Raw genomic sequence first — 23,249 nt, forward strand, 5'->3', positions numbered from 1 at the left:
CAAGGTATGATAGCGCCCCCCTGCGGTGTTGACTGGCAGCAGTCCCGGGTCAGATGATCGAGCTGGATTGTAAATAGACAGCAGCAGCCAGAGATCCTGCGGGGCCATGCCTCCACAGCCGCTCTAACCCGCCTCTGACACCGCGCACACTCCACTCGGACACCGCCGCGCTCCGGACACCGCCCCGGCTCTTCTCAGCTCGTTCCCGGTGTCGTTATAAAGCATGTACCGCTCCCTGTTCGCCTTCCGATCTGCGGAGGCCAACTCGCTGCACTTCGCGGTCGGGGAGAGCTTCCTAATCCTGGAGAGGAGCAACAATCACTGGTGGCTGGGGTCCCGCTGCAGCTCCGGGGAAACCGGCTACATCCCCGCCTCGTACATCGAGAAGATCAAGGTGAGAACCGCCTGATTCTCACTGTTTGTCTCAGGGAATTCAACTGCGACTGAGGAAAAACGCAGATCAGGGGTTGATGGGATCGAGAGAGACGGCTCCTGCGTGTGTGTGTGTGTGTGTGTGTGTGTGTGTGTGTGTGTGTGTGTGTGTGTGTGTGTGTGTGTGTGTGTGTGTGTGTGTGTGTGTGTGTGTGTGTGTGTGTGTGTGTGTGTGTGTGTGTACGTACGCACGCGTGTGTGTGTGTGTATACAGCTGCAGCAGTGCAGGCCCCTGCTGCTGGAGCTGACTGCTGATTTCTGCATCTTTGCCATGGAGCACATGAATTATTGGAAGGAAGGGAAGACGCATTATTTTAGAGACTTGGCCTCCTGCATAGCAGCACTGCAGCTGCCGACTGCAGTGAGAGAGAGGGAGGAGGTGCAGGACAGGAGGAGGAGAGAGGACAGGATGGAGGGATTCAGACCAGAGTATGAGAGAGAGGACGGCTCCAAAAACAGAAGACATTTAGTTCTACAGACCCTCAACTAACCTTCTTATTGTAGGAAGTAGTTACCTTCGTCCACGTAGCTTTGGAGTTTCTCTCCATCACACCCAGTTTGTTTGTTATTTTATCAACGCAAACAGAAAAAAGTCCTTGGGTCCAAAACATACAAAAGGCTCTCATGTTCAAGGCTAACCCATTTGTAGAAGAACAAATATATAGTCATTTCTAGAAAGCTCACTGGCTGAGCAGACCTGAATCATGTAAAAGTATATGTGGTCTTCAATGTGCTGCTATAGTGGATGGACAGATATGCATCCAGGTTGATGGCTTGGTAGTTCATGTATCTTGTTCCCTCCTTAGATATGAATTACTCAACTATCTCTCTACATTCACTTTCAATGGGGTTTTGTTCTTCATTTCTCTCAGATACATGTGAGTCCGTGACTTGTTCACTTCATGTGTTCTCCAGAGAGGAGACTCACACTGAACTAGTCCGAGCTTGTATTCTGTAAAATCATGGGCTCAGACAGGAATGCTGCCTCCTGTTGGTAATGACATTGGCCGAGGAGGTTTAATGAGGCCGAATGTGAGGCCTCACTGAAACACTCTGGTGGAAAAGGCTGTTTTTTGTTAGATAACTGCCCCAGTTTGTTTCCGCCTGGAGTCACACACACACACAAATGTCCCCGAGCCACTTTTCTCTCCTGTTTTCTTTAAAATTGTATAATTATGCAGGCTGCCATGATAATACATATTTGATCTGTTCATCTCCCTCCCTTCGTGTTCTCCTTTTCTGAATCTGCCAGGCTCCAGAGCAGGATGAGGTGTTGCAGTCCATCGACCGAGCAATCGAAGGCATCCACAACGTGGCCTTAAAAAATGGAGGCAAATACAACCTGGAGCAGCGAGACGTTCTGCAGTGAGTTCAACATGCTCGTGTACAATGTATCACGTTTAATACTAAGACGTCGTCCAATCAGTGTCCTCCACACGCGTAATTTTCCTCCTCTGTCACAGGAAGTTGATCCATCACAGGAAGGAGACCCTGGCACGACGAAGTTCCTCCTCCTCCTCCTCCCTTCAGAAACAAGGCCTCCCTACTTCCAGCAGTGAAATATCTCTCAGTAACACTCCTCCTCCACCCAACGGCCTTAACCGAGACTATGGACGACACAGCAGCGTGCCGTTATCAGGAAGCATGGACAATATGCAAGGAGAGCAGGGCTTGTATCAGGTAACACACAGTGTTTACTCAAAGTGCTCTCGGTGTCTTTAATTTACTATTTGTAACTTATGCAATCACAGCCAAAGTATTCCATTGATAAATAAAACATGTGTCTTAATTGGTTTGAGGTAGTTTTGATCCAACACGGTTTTACACACATGGCCTTGCCGGTAAGATGTCGACCAGGAGCGGCAGCTTCCTCTGCTTGAATCCACTAATCCACATCCTTTCATCTCCTAAAAACATAACTCAGAACATGTATGAATATTCCTCATGTTTCCATAAAACAAATCATGACCGTTAAAACTGTCAAAAGCTGTGATTAGAAGATGAATACGTTATTTGATTTCCAGTAACATCTTTGAGAGCTCTTTTGGATTTTATTTTATCACGTCGGAAATTTCCTGTGTCAAATGTTCACTGGCTCCATCTTCCTCAGTCTCAGGATTTGTCACCTTTCGCTGCTTTATGTCATTGTCATTTTAGATTGTTGTTGATTACACAGACAGTATATTCTGTCATTTTATATACAATTAATTTGTAAACAATCTAAATAACTTGTGGGTGGAACAGTGGTCCGAGCTGTCGCTTCACAGCCAAAAGGTTCCCAGATCGGGTACTTTCTGTTTGGAGTTTACATGTTCTCCCCTTGTCATTGTGGGTTTACTCCACAGGCCAAGTCCACATGTAGATTGGGGTCAGGTTACTAACAACTATCTGCATGTTATTACTATTACTAATAACTGTTAGTTGCAGCCCTATACAATAATAACGCTGGGCTAGTTTAAGTTAATAAAAACATTTTCTGGTGAAAATTCAGTTACAAATCTGCATTGAGTCGAGCACCCAAAAGTCTCTGTGCTTTTGCCTGCTTTGCCCTGTGGGTAATCCAGCCTTGTCTGTGTGCCCCCCCCCCCCCCCCCCCCTCCTGCAGGTGCCCCCTCAGCCTCGACGTGCGGCTCCGACCACCCCTCCTCCCCCCGAGAAGCAGAGAAACAGTCGACCTGCAGGTTAGTGGACAGCAGATGGACATGGGTTTTGATTCTCCGGCTCATTCCCAACATATCTCAGTGTTACAAGACGTTACAGTCACAGGGTGTTTGTTTTCCTGCTCCTTTTAGCTGATGCTACCTGCTTCAGCTCTTTACTACATAAACAGACTCTATTCTTAGTCTTAGCTCACTGTGTCCTCTCTGTAACTGGAGCTCTCTCTCTCTCTCTCTCCGTCAGCAGAGCCGGATGTCCCCTCCAGAGTGTCCTCTCTCTCCCTGTCCCCTGCTCCCTCCCTCTCAATCAGCACCACCTCTTTGGAGTCGGGCTCCTGCCCCTCCCTGGTCTCCTCTGATGTCAGCTTGCCAAGCGTCTCCAGCACCCCCCCTCCTCCCGTGCCATCTCGTGTGAAGCCCACTGCGCTGCCTTTAGAAATGTTGCCCTCCGACTCCCCTCCTCAGCCGGCTCCTGTGAAGAAGAGCCCGGCGCCGCAGCCTCCCCAGCCCACCGCCACTTCAGAGCCCACTGCGGAGAACCAGCCCGAAAGCGAATGGCCGGTTGCCCCCCCGTCTGTCGCTGAGAGCCGCCCTGGCAGCCCCACTATCACTGAGCCGGTGCCCATGACCATCGGGGCTGAGCTGATTGAGCTGGTGCGGAAGAACACAAGCTTGAGTTACGAGCTGTCGCGGGTCGCTGTGGGCGTGGTGGTCGGCCATCTGCAGACCACTTTGCCTCAAGCATCCTCCGCCCTGGAGCAGGTTCTCCTCACGCTGGTGGAGAGCAAGGTCAGATTGGTTTTCATTTGGATTCAGCATCATAGAGCCTAAACCAGTGTGGTTTGAAGTAACAGCTGCATTTAGCTTAGACATTTCTCAGAGTCATTGTTTCTGTCTGAAATCACTCACTCATTCACTCCTGCATACTGAATGTGTAGAGAGTTTCAAGTAGAGGACAATACAATTCATTTATCAGCAAAATGAAAAAAACACCTTCGGACAATATTACAGGTTATTTTCTTTATGGCATTAAGTACATGGTTGTAGTCACAATGAAAAAAAACACCATATCAGTATTGTTTGGTTCATATCATTACCACCACAAAGGATGCTATGTCGGTTCCAGGATTTCTTAAACATTGTGAGATAGGGATATCTGTAATGTTAAGGGGGCTGTTATTTATGAGTGTAAGCACTTTGGTGCAGAAGTTTCCTAATGGGACTGTTGGAGCTCCATTCTAGTACAGAGCACTTTTTCCCATATGAAAGAATGGAAAATATTTGATGTCAAGGCTTTTCCTGGTTGTTGTTGCTTTTTCAGCCACAAGTTCATTTTGAATCAGACACAGTTTTGTTTTCACATCTCTCCTCTCTTTGCCATTTTTCGTAATTCAACACAAGCACAATGCATTATGGTAGATATTGCTTAGTTAACGTAACCATCATGACACTTCTTTTCATATAACATCTGGACATACTACAAAGTCACTATACAGTGAGTGGTGGGTGATTTTGGACATTTTAAAATGCAGGGGACATTCTGTCCCCTGCATTTCCTTTTCCTGTTTTTTAATTCACTCTTTGCAGCTTCAAACCAAGCATGACAGAACTGCTGATTATTTCCTGGCAGACGTTTCTGTTTCTTCCTCCCCGTTTAACAGCAGTCGGTGAAAGCTTTTCCTGCTGGCTTGTATTCACCTCCTCTTACAAGTGTTATGCCTGAAACACTCTCTGATCTAATCTCCTCAGTGAGCATTTAGAGATAAAACCATCAATGAAATACTGATGAAGCAAAGATTTGAAAAGTTATTGCTTTGATTTATATCTACTGTCAAATTAATTACAGTAAACAGCTTCATCTGTATGTATGAAAGCAAGTGAAGATATGTAAACACTGGTTTAGAGTAACTTTAAAGTTACTATAATTAGTATTTTTACATTTTAAATAGGTGTAGGTCATTTTATTGGATCCAAAACTTTACCCTCACTACAATTTAAAGATTACACTCTTTAATTCATTGCCCACATGTCAGTTAACATCCACTGTACTTCAGAGAACGGATCATCAAAGTTAATCTTACTGGTTTATCAGGTTATAATGAATGTGGGTGTGTCTCTGTGTCTGTGTAGGACTCGAGTCCCGCTCTGCCGCAGGGTCAGGTGTGTCATGACGAGCAGCGGCTGGAGGTCATCTTCAGTGACCTCGCCCGTCACCGTGACGACTCCCAGCAGCGTAGCTGGGCGCTTCACGAGGACCACGCGCTGATCGCCTGCTACCTGGAGGAGCTGCTGAAGATTCTGGTACGACTCAGTGAGCTGTGGACCTCTACATTTTTCATTTATTCAACCTTTATTTTAACTCTGTAAAAATACATTTACATTATGGCCAAGTACACACATAAACAACAAATTCCAGGTCACCAAGTAAACAAATAAGAAACTGAAAAATAGCTAAACCAAGAGCATAAGTCAAAGTCATAGAACAGGAAATTTAATTAATTAATTAATTTAAATCAAATGAATCAACTACAACTAGAACAGCTGGGGGTAAAGATGATATATAAATATAGATTGTCTTAAGGATGAAATTAGTTGAGCCGAAGATTCCTCTGTCTATTGTTTTATTATTTATTTATTGTATTGTTCCTTGTTACAGCTCTATAATGAGAAAAACTGGATTTACCGAGCTGAGTTAAAACAGTTAGCATCTGCAGAATAATCCAATCATTTGAGGATCTTCGATGAAACTACAGCAGTGATGTGATTTATTTGTCACTGTTCATATCAGAAGTTGCAAAGTACAAAAAAACACAACGAAAGCATTAAGTACAACAATTTGTATGCACAGTAATTTACTGTTAAACTGCTTTGAAAAAAATAACTCAAAGAAGTTTCATCAATAGAAAGTTTTTCTCTCTGGAGGAATCTGTGATGTGGCCACAGGAGCCGTCCAGATGTCATGTTGTTAATACCAGACATGTTTGATAGGATCACAGCGGCTCAGACGACTTTACAAATCCAACAGTGTGTTTAAGGACAAATCTGTGAACCCTCCGGCGGCCAAATCTTTTTTTTGTTGGCAGTTCGTCGCGACCAAAACTCAGATCTGGATTGGGATGTTCGGATGAGTTCTTAATGAGCTCCGTAATCCTCTGGAGTGTGCCGGGGCTGTCTGCGGATTATGAAGTTACATAGTTGTGATGAAATTATTATATCGTTGCTGTAAAAGCTGAAAGCTCTTACTTGTTTCCCCTCAGACTGATGCCGATCCAGAGGTGTGTAAGAGGATGTGCAAGGCCGACCACTTCGAGAGCATCATCTCTCTGGTTTCATATTACCAGATGGTAAGAGAAGATTATATCATTTCATTTTAGTTTATTTTTAGCAGTAGAAGACAACAGATTATTGAAAAAAAAAAACATTGCTAGCTGTGGGCCGGACTCAGTATAGAACAGGTTTTCCCTAGTTGGGACAAGAGTGATAAAAACATATGCAGTTAAAAAATAAATAAAATGAAACAATCATGGGAACTAAACAAGGAAACAAAATACAGAAACATTAGAGAGGAGAGGATGAAAGAGACAGATGTGACAACAAATTAGTAAACCAGGTTTGACCTTCCAATAAGTTGTTTATAAGTGTGTTTGCAGTGTGTAGCAGAGGTTTTTGCTCCAATGTGATAGGGGATCTAATTCCAGATTATTGTGTATATATGGTAACATTTTAGGATGGGACTGGAGGAAGTGCAAGCGCGGTTGATCTAGTGTTGCATTCTTATGTTGTTTTGAGTCTCAGGAGCAAAGCGTTAAGTGCTGGGGAGGTGGTGGAGATGATGGAGGTGGTGGAGGTGTTATTTTTGTAGGATCTGGAAAAAGCATTTGGAGGCTACGTTGTTTGTGTAGCTGTGTAGACTCAGTGCGTTGGAGTGTGAATGTGTGGTGCAGTGCGGATTCTAGGAGGGATGGGTGTGATTAATCTCATGAACTCTATTGCAAAGACTTAGACCGGATAGGAATATAGGAAGAATTCGTTGATATGACATAAGAACTGTATGTGTCTGAAAAAGGATGGGGGATCTATTGTCCGATTTTGGTCTCTAAGCACAGTTTCTGGTTGAACCTCTTCATTAGATTATGGATTATTATGGATGTGGTAACAGTAGATGAGATGTGAATCGAGGAAAGATATTTACAAGTTACTAAAATGTGATCCATACAGGGAAAAAAATTCTATAAACAAAATGCTGCAGTGTTTATGGTCATGCTTTTTAATTAAGTTACCTAAGAACCTTTTCAACATTAATATTCAACTAATATTTACTGCTGATTACACATTCTGCTCAATGAATGCTTCAAACCTCTGTGCAGCCCTCTGAGTGGTTTTCAGCCCCAGTTGTCTGTGTAATTACTGTGTCAGTGTTGATGTTTGGCTCATCGCTGCCCCCTTGTGTCCGTGTGTCCGGGCAGGAGCTCCGCGTGTCACTGCGGCTGCTGCTGCTCAAAGTGTTCGGGGCGATGTGCAGCCTGGACGCCGCCTTCATCTCCACGCTGCTCAACTCCATCCTGCCCATGGAGCTGGCCAGAGACCTGCAGAATGACACACAAGGTGAAACCCCGGACACGTCTCTGCCTCCTCTCGTTGTTCACACACTTACTCAGATGCTTTCATGGTTATTGTGCGTTTGTGTCTCCTCAGAGCATCAGAAGATGTGTTACACAGCTTTGGTGCTGACTATGATCTTCTCGATGGGCGAGCAGGTGCCATATCATCACTATGGTATAAAGAGGCTTTATATATGTATTATTGTTATACAGTTAAAAGAAAGTTGACTCTTCTCAAAAATGAAATTGCACTTTAATTTAGAGAGTGCATGGAAGTTGTACAGCGTGCAGTAACAGAGACGTCATCCTGACACTCCCTCCTTTCAGAACACCTGAATGCAGACTTTGTTCAGTTCCTGCTGGATGTGGTGGAGGAGGGGCTTCCCTCCGACCCCACAGAGCAGCTGCCCGACACCTTCCTCAACCTGCTGCTGGCCTTCAACCTGCACCACACAAGTGAGACCCTGCTGACCGCCGACATTTTGAGCCGTCTGACCTGGAAGAGCTCAAGTGTAACTGATCAAGTGAACGGAGACACATGATGCTTTTTCACTTTCTCTCTTTCCTCCAGTGTGTTAAATGCTTTTTTTGCAGATGTCATAGGACAGTAGTGTTAAAAGTCCCATAGTCCCACTGCTCATGAAAAGCCTCCTCATTGGCCCGGCTGTACATTTGCATAATGCTAGCCCAGTGGCTAGTCCGGCACGTCCCCTAACATCAAGGTTAAGCAAGAGCGGACGCTAATATTTCCTTCAAGCACTGGAATTGGTTGACCAATCACAACAGAGTGAACCATCTGACCAATCAGAGAAACCTGGACTTTATCATGAGTGGGGGTGTTAAAGAGACAGCGTCACCTCTTAACTCTTTTGAATGAGTTTTGATGAACTTTTATTGTTTAACGATTTACGCTTGTTTGTGTCGTCCAGCTCCCAGCAACAATGTGATCATGGAGGAGGTGAAGAAGAAAAATCTCAAGATCCTCTCAGAGAAAGTTCTTCTGCTTCTGAACAGAGGCGGTAAAAAAATAAATAAAGCATTGTTTGTCATATTTTCCATTTTTTTTATGTCTATTTTCGAAGCATCCTCATATTTATTCTTCTTAACATCATTCTTCATCTTGTGTCCCCTCGTCTCCAGACGACCCTGTGTGTATGTTCAAACACACCCCGCCTGCACCGCACTCTGTGCTCAAGTTTCTGCAGGATGTTTTTGCCGACAGAGAGACGGCTGACATCTTCTACCGCACTGACATGATGGTGATGATTGACATCGCCGTCCGGCAAATATCTGACCTTTCACCTGGAGATAAGGTAAGACACACACACACACACACACACAATACTATTTCTGTTACATGAACAGCTCATCATTACAATCTGCTCTCCATCCCTCCCTGTGAAGGTGAGGATGGAGTACCTTTCCCTGATGCACTCCATAATGCGCTCGACGGACTACCTGGAGCACCAGCACCGTCTGTCTGACCTGCAGGGGGCACTGCAGAGGATTCTCAGGGAGGAGGAAGATCCCGGAGAGGAGGAAGGGAGCGCTACAGCGAAACAGATGGATAAGCTCATTGTGCAGCAGATCTACAAGGAGTTCCCACAGATCAGTGAGAACCAGGTCTAACCATATCAGTATCACGCTCACACACTGTAGTCCGCTCCCTATACTGGAGGGAGGTGCAATTAAGCTTGAAAGAAAAAGAACTGGTGTTTGATGGGACGCCATGTGATCTGTGCCAGACTGTGCTGGGAGAAGAAAACCAGTTTCGCCAATGTTTATATGGAATCGTCGTCCAGCATTCCTGTGATGAGGAATTAAGGAGGATGTCTTTGGTCAAGAAGGGAAATGTATTTGGTTTGCTTCAAGAAGTGAAAAATATGACAAATGTGTTGAGGAAACTCTGAGGTTTAGACACAAATAGATAAAAAAAATGGCCAAATCTAGGCCAAGACTAGACGCTTTTCTCACAGTAAATTCTTCACAATGATAACAAATAAAATTATAAATTAACCAACTGTACTGAAAGTATTTGGAAATTAAAGTAATTAAAGCAACAGTAACTATGACTAAACAGTATTCTTACCAAAGCAAACTGATTTTAGAGCACGTTGAAGGTTTAGAGATGAAATGGCAGATTTGAAATTCTATTCAAATATTCAATCGATAGTTGTGAGAATACTTTGAGCCTTTATGTGCTTCCCTAACAGTGGGACCAAACTACTGTGTGTTACTGAGAGCCACATTTTCTTTACAGAGTACAGAGCTTCCTCCTTCATCCACTTCCTCATTCAGTGTATTTAAAATCTAAATCAACTAGGAAAAGCTCAAACTCTGACTCGTGAGATATCATTACTAAGCTTTGAGCTGAGTAACCTGCTGCTACACGCTGAGTCTCTCCTGTGGCTCAGTCTGGTACGTTTGTCGATGGCTCTGAACCGACACACGCTGAGCTCCTCCAGCGTCACAGGTCATTGACTGTTTACAGATCGGAGGGGTTTGTCGCGATGCTGCATTCACACTCAGCCTAACTGTGCTGCAAAAAGGCTTTTAACAACGCGCTGCAAAAATACCAAGTATTGACTAATGTGTGTGGGAAATCGTGTTTTGCAGTTATTATCAAAAATAATTAACCAGTCAGTGTTATTGGTTCCTGGTTATCATCTCATAGTCCCACTGGAAATTAAGACATGGCAATACAGGGCATTTTGTTTATCTCCTCGTGATCTTATTCTTAAAGAGCAACACAACCCTTTCCTTGTTTTCCTCCCTGTGATGAAGTGATTGATGTCGTTCTCCCATCTTACACTTTAGCTTCTCTGTTTCTGTCCCTGGCATGGCTCCTTGAAACATGTGTCTGACAACACAATCCAGAAGGGACATCAGATTTATGTCCGAGTGCTCATTCATTCACTGTTGGTTTCTGTTTCAGGTGCGTTAGTGAGAGAGATGGACGTTTCCTTTGCATATCTAACATTGTCTGCACATCTGTTCTGACTGTGTTATAATGAATCTAATAAAGCTATATTTTAACAGTGGAAGTGGTCGGATTGGATCATTGTTTTCACGTTGCCATCTTAACTTCTACCTTAAAAATAATGTATGTAAATTAAATGCTTCATATACAATTGTGTGAGGAAAAATTAAGATGTATGAATACGCATTGAGTGACAGAGGTGCATAAATTGAGGATTTACATAATATTAATCGGTAAATACTAATGATAGTAATTTTGTTAGAATTTTAGTTTAAATTTGTGCAATTTAATTATATAGATACGTCAGAAACAATCAATTGTATCTATACTTATTTACATGTATTCTAAATATACAGACATGTTTTATCTGTAGTATCTATACTTTTTAATCTATGTTGTAAAATGCAATGTTGTTTTATATGCCCTATTCTTCATCTCAATATAAACTAATCGAAAAACAATGAAGATAAATATGCATATATGTAGAATTAAGTCTCTACATAAACATTTTTATTTCAGAAATAATAACGATACATTTGATATGTATTAAAAAATAACAGTGTGAAATCAAATATCAACAAAGATGAATATTTACATGATAACAGTAATTACAAATACTTTGTATACAATAATAAATTGTAGAAAAGGCCAAAATGAAAATGGAAAGTTAAACAAACATTGACACAAAGACTGACCTGCATACACACATTAATATACATACAGACACAGTTATCAAACGTCACATTTAATAAATTCACATTTAAAAATTAAAAGTTTAAGCCATTTCCACCCGGACACCATAGCCCTGACGTACCAGAGCAGAGCGGTTGTTGCAGTCAAACAGGTCCGGGTGGATAAGTGGGTGAAAGGTGCAGCAGGTTAGAGTGACAGCGGCTCAGTAACGCGTCACACACACACACACACACACTAGGAGCAGGTGAGCTGGTGTTTGTTCTTTCATTGTGTGTTCGTCGTGAGTTTCCTCTCGGTGTCGTTTTCATTGTGTTTCTGTTTTGTCTTCAGCAGAGCGGAAACCAAAAATGTCTAAACAGCCGCAGACGATCAGCCCGCTGAAGAACTTCTTCGCCGGGGGGTTCGGGGGAGTCTGCCTGGTGTTCACCGGACATCCACTGGACACCATTAAAGTAAAGACACCGTGTTCCCTGCATGAAGCATGGGGCAGAGACACACATGTTTCCGGTCAGAGTCAGCTGTGTGGATGTGATCTGCTCCTTCTGCTGTATTATATATTAGTGTGGGTGCGTACGTGTGTGAGAGAGTGTGAGTGGGTCTGTGTGTGTCTGTGTGTGTGTGAGCGTGAGCTCAGGCTGCTGCAGCCCTTTGACCCACATACACTTTATTACTCAGCTCAGCGCACAGACCTAAGCTGAATCACTGCATCAACACCTTCAGTAACTAGATCAGAGCTCCTGATCAGAGCCGCTCATCAATCAGCTGACTCATCTGCAGATATGACATGATTCCAGATATCAGCAGCAATATCAACGATCGTTTCAATACAACCTTCATCTATAGCAATATAACAAATGTCCAATATACATGTATGTCAATATATTGCTTATATATTGTGCAAGCACACTGAGGAGTTGTAACACATGATGGATCTAACTCCGATTTATAAAATGTTTTGTTGTATATCGAGAGTTTAAAACCCTGACCTTCACTCAGGAGCAAATAATGCTCTTATAATTTCAAAGAAATAATAATGTAACATCGCAACAATCATCCATAGATTTGTATCTTTGTGTATTTGTCATATCACTCAACCTTATTCTCTGCAAAACATGAAACCATTTTTAACAAAAACAAAATCAGGTAAATATTCTTTGAAGCTTCGAAGCAGGTTCACCCGTCTCCACTCAGAGGCTCCGTAGCTCAGTGTTAACCTCAGGGTCTCGCCCCCCCCCCTCCCCCCCTCTGCTTTTAAGACCCTTGATTGCTCAGTTTGGACGAGCAGCTCAATGAAGAGTCCGGTGTTCCAAACCCGAACACCACCGTGGTTCTTTATCTATGGGGAAAAAAACATATTTCTTTCTGTCTCTCTTTCTTTCTTTCTCAGGTGCGTTTACAAACTCAGGCCAAACCCAAGCCTGGAGAGAAACTCATATATGGTGGAACTATCGACTGTTTCAAGAAGACCTTGGCCAAAGAGGTGAGGGTGCATGCTGCTTTACTCAAAATAAAAAGACATCCTCCAAATCTTCCTACCTCATACTGCTCTTCTCCTTCTCCCCTCACAGGGTGTGAAAGGGCTCTATAAAGGCATGACGGCCCCGATCATTGGGGTCGCACCCATGTTTGCTGTGTGTTTCTTTGGATTCGGACTTGGCAAGAAGCTCCAACAGAGGACTCCTGATGAAATCCTCACGTAGGTGATTGATCTGTCGGTGGTGGCTGAATTCCTCAGTTAACTGTTTTCCTGATGAGTTTCTCCCTCTCTGCAGGTATCAACAGCTGTTTGCTGCAGGGATGATGTCCGGCGTGTTCACCACGGCCATCATGGCTCCCGGAGAGCGAATCAAATGCCTCCTACAGGTCCGAAATCACTGTGTGTGTTTGTAGAGATAAACAGGATCCAATCAGGGACCCTGATTCTTATTTCAACACTGTGTGTGTGTGTGCGTGCATGTTACAGATCCAGGCGGCAACTGGTGAGGTGAAGTATGCTGGACCCATGGACTGCGTCAAACAGCTGTACAGGGAGTTTGGGATCAGAGGAGTCTACAAAGGCACAGCTCTGACTCTCATGAGAGGTGCGTCTATCTCCAACAGATCCTGAGTCTGTGCAAACGTCGCAACTTGTATTTATGTTCGTTGATTAACGTTTGTCCGGTTTTGTTCATGCTTTGCTGAGAATTAAAAGTGGGTGGATAGAATAATGGTTCATTACGTCTCATAGGACTTAAGCACTTTAAAAGTTACCTGTAAATGAACAAAATTCACATTAACATTTGATACTGCTCATTAAAACACACTACAAGTTGAAGCCAATCTTCAAAGTATTTAAACTAATCACCATCTTCACTATCACATTTTTCTGCTTCGTTACAATCACCTTTATATCTGTGGAATAGTGGGAAGCAATCAGGAATGTGGCTCATGGCGCTTGTGAACTTGTGTTAATACAAAAAGAAACATTACTTATATATTTATGCAATTTATATCCCAAAAATGTTGCAAAGTTCTTTTACAAGGAATTAATGACCCCAGACAAGTCAATAAATCATAATATAACAATGTAACGTGAGCAGAGAAAACTTTATAATGAAATGGATAAAATCATTAATCATATTTATAAACTAGAATGGCACTCAGACGAGCTGATACCTCCGCCAAGGACCAACAGTCCCCTTCAATTCAATCAAAATGTCACCTTCTAATAGATCAGCTCACTAAATGTGACAGATTTATTTCATCAAAATGAATTACTGTGAAAATGTCACCCCTGAGTTTTTGCCTCATCCTGCTAATTTTAAAGATAAACTAATTATCATCAAACACTGTAGGTTTGTCTGAGTAAATGTTTCTGCTTCAACCTTGTATCCCAGACGTTCCAGCCAGCGGGATGTACTTCATGTCCTACGAGTGGCTGAAGAATCTCCTCACGCCTGCAGGAAAAAGGTCAATATTTGTTATTTCCTCTCAATATTTACACGTATGTTTAAAAAAGCCACAGAGCAGTCAAATCTCTGGTGTTGTCCCTGCAGCCACAACGAGCTCAGCATTCCCAGTGTGCTGTTCGCCGGAGGAATGGCCGGGATCTTTAACTGGGCCGTCGCAATTCCGGCCGACGTCCTCAAGTCTCGTTTCCAGACAGGTTGGTTTTCAAATTAGATTCAATATTTGTCTAAGTGTGAATATCTTACATTTGGATTCTGAGTTTTGTTGACTTTTAATTCTAGTGTATTTACGTATGTAGATTTTGTTCCTGTTTTGAATTTTTTTACCGTCAGACTTTGTTCTAATGTGTCTGTGGCGGATTTTCATAACCTGTCTTTTCCTCAGCTCCTGAGGGAAAATATCCCAACGGTGTCCGGGACGTCCTGCGGGAGCTGATACGAGAGGAGGGCGTGGCCTCACTGTATAAAGGCTTCAATGCCGTCATGCTTCGAGCTTTCCCCGCAAACGCAGTGAGTGACTTCACTTAGTGTTCGTTAGGACGTTTAGCATGAGGATGATTAATAGGGTTTGGTTGTAAAATAATTCAAATCTATAGACAGAACCAAGTTAGAGATCTACTGTTACTTAAAAAACGTTGGTTCATTATAAAACCTGCAGGACAAATTAGAAGATGGCAGACCGCCACAGTCTAGATAGTTAATGGCGACCACACTGAATATATGCAGTATTTTATATTATATTTCATATTTGTTTAATCATAGTTTTACACCAACTAAGTTTTTTTTTCTGTCTCTTATTTTCAGGCTTGTTTCTTAGGATTTGAAATGGCAATGAAGTTCTTGAACTGGTTAGCACCAAACCACTGATGAAGGATCAGCGTCACCTCATATGTGAATCCCGGGAAACAGAACTGTGTAACACAAAGACCGAATTGTTACCAGTACACACACACACACACATACACACAAAGAATCAAACGAAACAAAGAGATTGTTAACAGGTTTCCAATGATTTACTTGATTATCTTTAGAATCACATGGTACTGTCGAGCACGCGGAGCGTTCAGACCTGATCATGGTGCAGTGCAGAGATGTTGTCATGACTCTGCACCACCAGTGCACTTAACACACACACAGACAGACGAATGTTTTCGCTCCTTTTTGTTTTACTTGTTTTAGAGTTTCTAATTCCGTTGTCTTTTTTTTTTTCATAAGAGTAAAGATGTAAACTGAACACGTTGTGCCTTACCTTCTGTTATCTGCGAGCAGGTGTAAATATCAGGGAAAAGGTGCACTTAGTTTTGCAGTGTGTGTTCAGTCTCTCAGCAATACAAACCTTTCAGACCTTCCTTCATCATGTGCGTCACGCTCCACTCAGTGACCTCTGATACCAACTGTTTTATTGTTATTTTGTAGTCGTTATAAGATGAAATTAACAGTATGTGAGTGTTGGCATGTAAAGAAATAAAAATGTTAATCCATATTTAGAAATGAGACTTGTCTTGTGCATTTTTCTAACTTCTTTTTTTTGTTGTATTGACAAAAAACCCTAACCCTATACAAATAATGCAGGTGCCATGAAACCTAGTGTAGCATTGCCTGTTCATGGCTTTTTAAACTGAGTAGAGTAAATTCCTCCACCAGGGCCCAACCGTCCCCGCATGAAACCACATTTAAATTCACTAGACGCAGATTTTTATTTGGATCTGCACCGAATTATTCACACTCATAAGTCCCTTTAGACATGTCTGATTTATTTAATCAAGACATGGAGTTATTCTCTTAGGAAATAACTAAATAGCTGAAAAATACCCTGTCTCCCAATGTTAAAGAATCTGCCGCCTGATCCACATCGAAATTCAATTAAATTATTTCTTGGTGCATGTCTCATCCTTCCACCATATTTTGTTCAGATGTTTTTGTGTAATCCTGCTTAGAATCAAACCAACAAAAAAATTGGACTGGTGTGAAAACATGACCTCATTGACTCAGGTAATAATAAAACTAAGTAATTATAATGAATCATAGAGAGGCAAACAGAACATAATTTATATTGAATAAAATCAAAAACAATTATTAAAGTTGTGTGGGACATTTCCAAATAAATGATGAAAGTTCACACAGAGCTGATGAAGACAGTGACGGGTTCATCTCACTATAAAAATATGAATACAATATAGAAAATAACATCTGTCTCCTATACACAGGTGACAGATATTATTTTCTATATTTATTTGTATTCATATTTTTTTTTTTGCTTGTTTAATATTTTGAGCATTGCAAGAAGAGAGCCTGTGACCCAAGCATTTCCTTGCCAGCGACTGCTGTATGTAATTGTTGTGCACATGACAATAAACTCTTGAATCTTGAATCTTGAATCTACTCGGGGCTCCCACAGAATTGCCTGCATTGCCCATCCAGTTTAGTGGACAAGACTGAAGGTCAAGAACTCATACACTTATTATGATAACACACTCTAAATACCCTGTATAATACACAAATACACTCTACCTTATATTCATTCAAAGTCGTCAATGTGTCAGGACGTGGATGTAAACTGCAGATTAACTGGTGCAACCCACCTATAAAGTTTTTTGATTGTTTTAGTTTCAATTTAAAAACATGCATCTCTATGAGAGTTATTTTGTGCAATTTTGGTTTTGGTTTTGCAGTTGTCGACATTAAAACGCTTCTCTTTGTGTTGTTTCTTTGCCAAATCGCCAGGTTCGGAGGCGTAATTCATCGACAGCCTTTAATTAACTGCGGTGAAAAGTCCAGGTCAATACTTTCCGACCAGCTGTGCTACAAACAGAAATCAATAAGCTGCTGGAAGCATGAGAGAGAGCGGCACAAAAGGAGGAGGAGTCAGTGCTGGTGTTCGCACAGATCATTCTTCATCCGATCTGCAGCTGAAGCTCAGATCTGACTTTTCAGGGATTAATAAGCTCAGAGTAAAAGCACAGGCTCCTCTAGCGGTTGTAGGTTTATTGTTGATGCTCATCCAACCTCTGACCTCTGAACTTTGAATGATGAGTAATGTGGGGATACCTGCTGGTTTAAAGGAGCTTTTACAGGGATACGCTGTGGAGGTGCTTCGCTGCAGGCCGCCAAACCTGGTGGCATTTGCAGTGCAGCATTTTACACAACTTCTGGAAAACCAAAGGAACCAGCGAGCCAAGAAACACAAACCAGTGAGAAAAGAAGTCTCGTTTGATACAAACAAGTCCCCGAAGGATGATGGAGAGGAGGAGGAGGAGGAGGAAGATGACATTAGTGAGTAGAGCTACGTGGTTTTGTTTGATTTCTGCTCCATAAAGTTGAACTTGAGGAAATAACACCAACAACAAAGATTCACACTGCCAGCGTCACGCAGAGGAAATAATTCTCTGCAAAACATTTTTTAAACTTTAAGGTCACAGTTAAGTCCATGGAGACAAAAGCAGGTTTATATTCAGTTTACTGACAGCTGCAGCTACAAAGAGAAAATCATGTGATGAAGAATAAATCCATTATCCATAAACAATTCACCATGCACGTAAAATACATACAGGGCATATGGGATTCATGTGTGTATTTTATAACCTTCTCTACTTTCGTTAGAAAAGTGAATATGAAAATGTTATGATGAGAAGAAACAACCTTATTATAGACCTGTCAAATCTATTGTAATAAAGTCTGCATCATCCCTCACTGCAGAGTCGACCACCAGCAAATACAGTCGCAGAGTTTCAGGTCAGTGACTGGAACATCATGTGTGATGAACATTAGCGTATGAGGACCAGGCCTCTGGGTTTTAAACTGGCTCTTCCTGTTGCAGTTTGTGCAGAGGCCTACAACCCTGATGATGATGAGGATGAAGACACGGAGCCTCGGGTTGTGTATCCCAAAACAGACGAGCAGCGACGCAGACTTCAGGACGCCTGCAAATATATTTTACTCTTTAAAACTCTGGAGGGGGTAAAAAAACAGCTTGGTTATTAATGATGAAAAACAAATATTTTTCATAGTGCTACTTTTCTTTTTCAGGCAAAATTTGATGATATATAGTTGTACAAATACTTGTTCAGACACACAAGCATATAATGTGTATATTCTCCTATTAAAAGATGTTTTACACTTAAACCCGCCTCACGTCCTCCAGGAGCAGTTTTCTGAGGTTCTGGACGCCATGTTCGAGGTGCTGGTCAAACCTCAGGAGCACATCATCGATCAGGGAGAAGACGGAGACAACTTCTACGTCATAGAGAAGTGAGATGATGGTTTTTTTCCTCGGGGTCTAGACACTGATGATGGTTGATGGGATCAGATGAGATGAGTGGACTGGGTAAGGAGACTGGAGGTGACTGAGGAAGAGGAGGACGGTCAGAGCGAATCACTGAAATGACAGTGACGAAGAGGAGAACAGACTTGAAGTCTGACAGTGACATGGTTGGCTGATTGAGATCACTGCAACATTTTATTGGATTATCGTTAATATCCAAAAGTCCGCTGATTAGATGAAACTTGAGTGAGAGAGAATCGTGGATGAACAAGACAAAGAAAGTCTGAATGATTGAAGTCACCGATGGCTTCTTTACAATCCAAAACCAGTTGAAAAACAAATAATAGCTTAGTAAGCAGTAAAAGCCTTTAAACACACAAGGTAATGACAAAAAACAATATTAACATTACATATCATGATTTAAGACAAAAGGCAGCGGGGACAAAAGAAAGAGTTCTTCAATTTGTTTGTCCTCCATGTTGCAGTTGGTATCAGTGGCCGGACAGGATCAGGGTGAACACCTGGGACAAGGATCCAGTGCAATTGACTGGGTCTTCTTCCAGGTCCCTTATCTTGTAGAGCTCTGATAGGTCCGTCAGGGTTGAGCCTGCGATTTTATTGCACTGGGTTTTTTAGGTTAATAGATTCAATCAAATTGGAATAAGAAATGATCATGATGACGGTGTCAACATAAAAATAACAGAGCTTCGATGACCTCCCTGTTTTCTCTGTGTGCCAACATCTCCAGGGGCGTGTATGATATTTTTGTGAAGAAGGATGGAGGGGATTTGTGTGTTGGAAAGTACGATAACAAGGGGAGCTTCGGTGAGCTGGCTCTGATGTACAACACTCCACGAGCTGCCACCATCGTCGCTACGCAGGACGGCGCCCTGTGGGCCCTGGTGAGTCATGAGGAGGAAGGGAAGTCTTCCTGGTTGAACTTTCTTTAAACTGCATTTGTGACCAAAATAACTGAAATAAATTCTCTGTTACTGTTATATTCCAAATATCACATTTATTGAACGTAAATGAAGACATAAGACAATCGTATACTGAGGTGGAGCATTAAGGAACATCTACAAGTCCCCTGAAATACATTCAACTGAATAATGATTAAACAAAACACATTTTCTTTTTTAGGATCGAGCCACGTTTCACAGACTGATCGTGAAAAACAACGCAAAGAAAAGGAGGATGTACGAGGCCTTTATCGAGTGTGTCCCTCTTCTGAAGTCTCTCGAGGTTTGTGATCGGACAACACAACCTCTACACAAACGACATAATCATTGAAATCCATGGTTGTTTAGTCGACTTGTGCGTCAGGTCACTTCAGGCATTTGACTTGTCATCACGCTTCGTTTCTCTTGTCCCAAGCTCTCTGAGAGAATGAAGATCGTTGATGTTTTGGGAGCACGTGCGTTCAAAGATGAAGAGCGAGTGATAGCACAGGTACGGCTGTGGGAGACGTGATGAACGTGTGTTTATTGAATGTTGATGAGATTAACCGAACACGTGTTTCTGTACCTGCAGGGGGATCAGGCCCACTGCTTCTACATTGTGGAATCTGGAGAGGTGAAGATAATGATTAAAAGCAAAGTGAGCACAATCTTTAATATTATACCTGGATCTACTTTAATTATAACTGAAGCTATTTCCTTTCTCAAAAATGTCATGTTATTTTAGTTTGTCTTGAATGTGATATCTTAAGGTCAGCTTGGGCTAATGTTCTACAGTTTGGTACCGACATTCACCAAGGTTCAAAGATGAACTGATTCGATTTTGGAGGTAGATGGTCCAAAGGTCACTGTGATCAAAACACCTCAGGAAAACCGTGAGGGGATTTCTTCACATTTATTACAAACCTTCACTTGAGAATCAAAGATGATATTATTATATTGTAGTGATCAAAGGTCAAAGGGTACAGTGACCTCCTGACTTGTGAATGTTATACATCAGGAACACTGACAGAAAATTCTATTACATTTGGTCAAGGATGACCTGATTGGACCTGAAGGTCGAAAACCTTGTTTGCCTTGTCAACGCGTTTTTTTTAACACCTCAAGAGAATGCATTTAAATTTGGCATAAATGTTTTTTTGGACTCACAGATAGATTGATTTGATTTTGGTGGTCAAAGGTCAAGATGTCCTCACAAACATTGTTCTGGCCTCTTGAATATAATATCTCACGTCTACCTTATGGAATTCCTTCAAATTTTGACCAGAGGCGCTGATTAGATTTCACTGGTCAAAGGTCACAGTGACCTCATGAGTCTGGAAGGAGAAATGTATGTCGACTGAAACTGCACTGGCGGGCACAACCATAAAACCATAGCATGGTAATTCGAGATATCTATGTGTTTCGGTTCTTAGCATAGGGTCATACTTCTTTATTGTGTCTGGTAATGTATACATGTACATAATGTCATAGTGCTAAGTGAGTGCAGCAGTCTCAGGTGTCTCTGTGTGTCACAGACCCAGGCGAGCCAGCAGGACAGTGCGGAGGTCGAGGTGGCTCGCTGCACTAGGGGGCAGTATTTTGGAGAACTTGCGCTGGTCACCAACAAACCTCGAGCAGCTTCAGTTTACGCCGTGGGAGAAACCAAATGCTTAGGTACGTCTCATTGTTTACCGTTCTGTTTTCAATGAAAGGTTTTGTAGTTCAGGTTGAGGTGCTGATGGTCGCTGGATGTGGCTGAGATCAGAATCCACACAGTCACTGTCTGTTCTTACACAGAGGATGGACACATTGACTTTCATCCAAATGTTTACTCTTAAGAGCTCGGAATATCGATATAAATAAAATGTATAATAATAATAATTATTGTCATTATGAATGGGTTACTGAATGGGTCTATTGAGCCCCGACCCGGTGGCCTGAGGGAACAGGAATCCCTAGAGCCTTTGTTTTAAGTGATTATTGATTTTTTTGTATGAAAGACTACAAACAGACAAAAAAACAACACAAAATGATCACAAGGAGACAGATTCACGGCCAGAGATTCAACGTGACTACGGTGATGAAAGCAAAATGACTACAAAACACACAAAATGACAAAAAAGAGACTCAAACCAATGACAAAGACACTTAGATGATGACAGAGAAATGAACTAAACCACAGAGATGGACAGCGGCCACAGACACCCTATTCAGTTAACAGTAGAAATTGCAGTTAAGCTGGAAACATAACTCCTCCCACAAGTGTGACTTAATAACTGACTTGAGATTCTGCAGAGATTTGATGAGATCAACATCTACAGTCATGGAATTTAGATTTAAATTAAAACACATCAGATCATGGGAGTAAAGTTACATTATAATTCTGAACAGACATTTAATGCTGCATTTTGGTAATGGACCAATTTTGAAAACTCACAAATTAACACTTCCGTAAAGAATTAAAACTTTAACATGATTCCAGGAAGTAGACAGGGACTTGAATTCACTGCACAGGCTTCAATCCAACAGAGCAGTTCAATGAATCAGGATCTTTGCTGTTTCACTATGATAAAATAACTATAATATCCACAGATCATCATTGTGAAACATATACCACATACACTGTTTTCTCTTTAAATCCTCATTTGACACTATATTGATCCACTGCACATGATGACAAATTGGTGACAGTGCAAGTTTATATATTTGTTTGTTGTTAATGGAAAATAAAACACCTGAAATGGGAAGACATTACTCTAGATGTCTGTGTTTTTCCTCTAGTCATCGACATCCAGGCGTTTGAGCGTTTGCTGGGCCCCTGTATGGACATCATGAAGAGGAACATCTCCCAGTATGAAGACCAGCTGGTGGCGCTGTTCGGCTCCAGTGTGGACTTGAAACACTAGTTCATGAAAATTATAAATCAGCAGGTCGAACATAGTAGGTTCTGCATATAACATGTGATTATCTTCCCCACGAGGTTAGAAGGATATAGAGACGTCTGTTTAATCAACAGTCTTTGTACTGGTCCTGCACCAGTCTGATGCTGACAGGTCAATATATTGAATTAGAACAAACCATGTTTATTATTTTATCACCCAAAGCGAAACTAATGCTCGATTCCACCTGACTGATGGATGGAGTCCATGTAACACAGATGGTCTGTATTTAGAAAGAGCTTTTCTAGTCTTGATGAACACTCAACTTACTATTTTTCATTCACATACACATTCATACAGGGCATCTACATTGCAGCACTTTCTCTATCACACATCACTTGCCCAAGGACACTTCGGCATGCGGAAAGAGGAAGACGGGTATCAAACCACCAACTTCCTGGTTATACGACAACCTGCTTTACCTCTAGTTATTTCACTGGCAGTTCAGGACAATGCAGATAACTCTGAGCACGCTAACCCTCCCACCCTACAGTACAATACACCCTCAGATTCCTGACTGGTTGATGATTGCATGAAATGTCATAACTTTCTATGGAACCTTTATACAACTCCTGGTTAAACATTTCACCAGTTGTTAGTGTTAGAACAAATTTTGACATGTCACAATAGGAAAACCCCAGATGTGAATTATGCTTCTAAAGACAGATAGATGTTATAACACCTGACAAGTTAAATGTTATCTATATCCATATAGATATAGATATAGATGACATTAACACCTCCACCCTCCCTGCACCCTAAATTCCCCCCCATGATCAATAAGTTATTTATCGATCAAT

At 41.9% G+C, this 23,249-nt stretch overlaps 2 protein-coding genes across 3 annotated transcripts; both read left to right on the top strand.

Annotated features, from left to right (window-relative positions):
- Positions 1-57: 57 nt before the first annotated feature.
- On the top strand, positions 58-10,734 carry LOC128451416 (NCK-interacting protein with SH3 domain). 2 transcript variants are annotated; one of them, XM_053435249.1, is made up of 13 exons: positions 58-394; positions 1,685-1,797; positions 1,896-2,112; positions 3,038-3,113; positions 3,334-3,878; positions 5,220-5,390; positions 6,347-6,433; positions 7,556-7,694; positions 7,785-7,865; positions 8,018-8,146; positions 8,620-8,709; positions 8,831-9,003; positions 9,095-10,734. In XM_053435249.1, the coding sequence occupies exons 1-13, from the start codon at positions 224-226 to the stop codon at positions 9,317-9,319; spliced, it is 2,217 nt and encodes a 738-aa protein (XP_053291224.1). In that variant the 5' UTR covers positions 58-223; the 3' UTR covers positions 9,320-10,734. The 2 variants fall into 2 exon arrangements, with proteins under 2 accessions (XP_053291224.1, XP_053291232.1); XM_053435257.1 differs by having other exon boundaries at positions 3,337-3,878.
- A 757-nt stretch (positions 10,735-11,491) lies between these two features.
- On the top strand, positions 11,492-22,416 carry prkar2ab (protein kinase, cAMP-dependent, regulatory, type II, alpha, B). Its single transcript, XM_053446512.1, is given in 18 exon segments — positions 11,492-11,607; positions 11,694-11,815; positions 12,751-12,843; positions 13,348-13,444; positions 14,240-14,312; positions 14,399-14,508; positions 14,697-14,821; positions 15,116-15,159; positions 17,346-17,598; positions 18,010-18,043; positions 18,129-18,268; positions 18,453-18,559; positions 19,321-19,474; positions 19,713-19,814; positions 19,947-20,021; positions 20,103-20,168; positions 21,046-21,184; positions 22,292-22,416. Coding segments are annotated over 17 exon segments (1,842 nt in total). The 5' UTR covers positions 11,492-11,607; positions 11,694-11,710.
- Positions 22,417-23,249: the final 833 nt, after the last annotated feature.

This window comes from Pleuronectes platessa, chromosome 2 (genome assembly GCF_947347685.1).
Source record: "Pleuronectes platessa chromosome 2, fPlePla1.1, whole genome shotgun sequence".
In the NCBI taxonomy this organism is placed as follows: Eukaryota; Metazoa; Chordata; class Actinopteri; order Pleuronectiformes; family Pleuronectidae; genus Pleuronectes; species Pleuronectes platessa.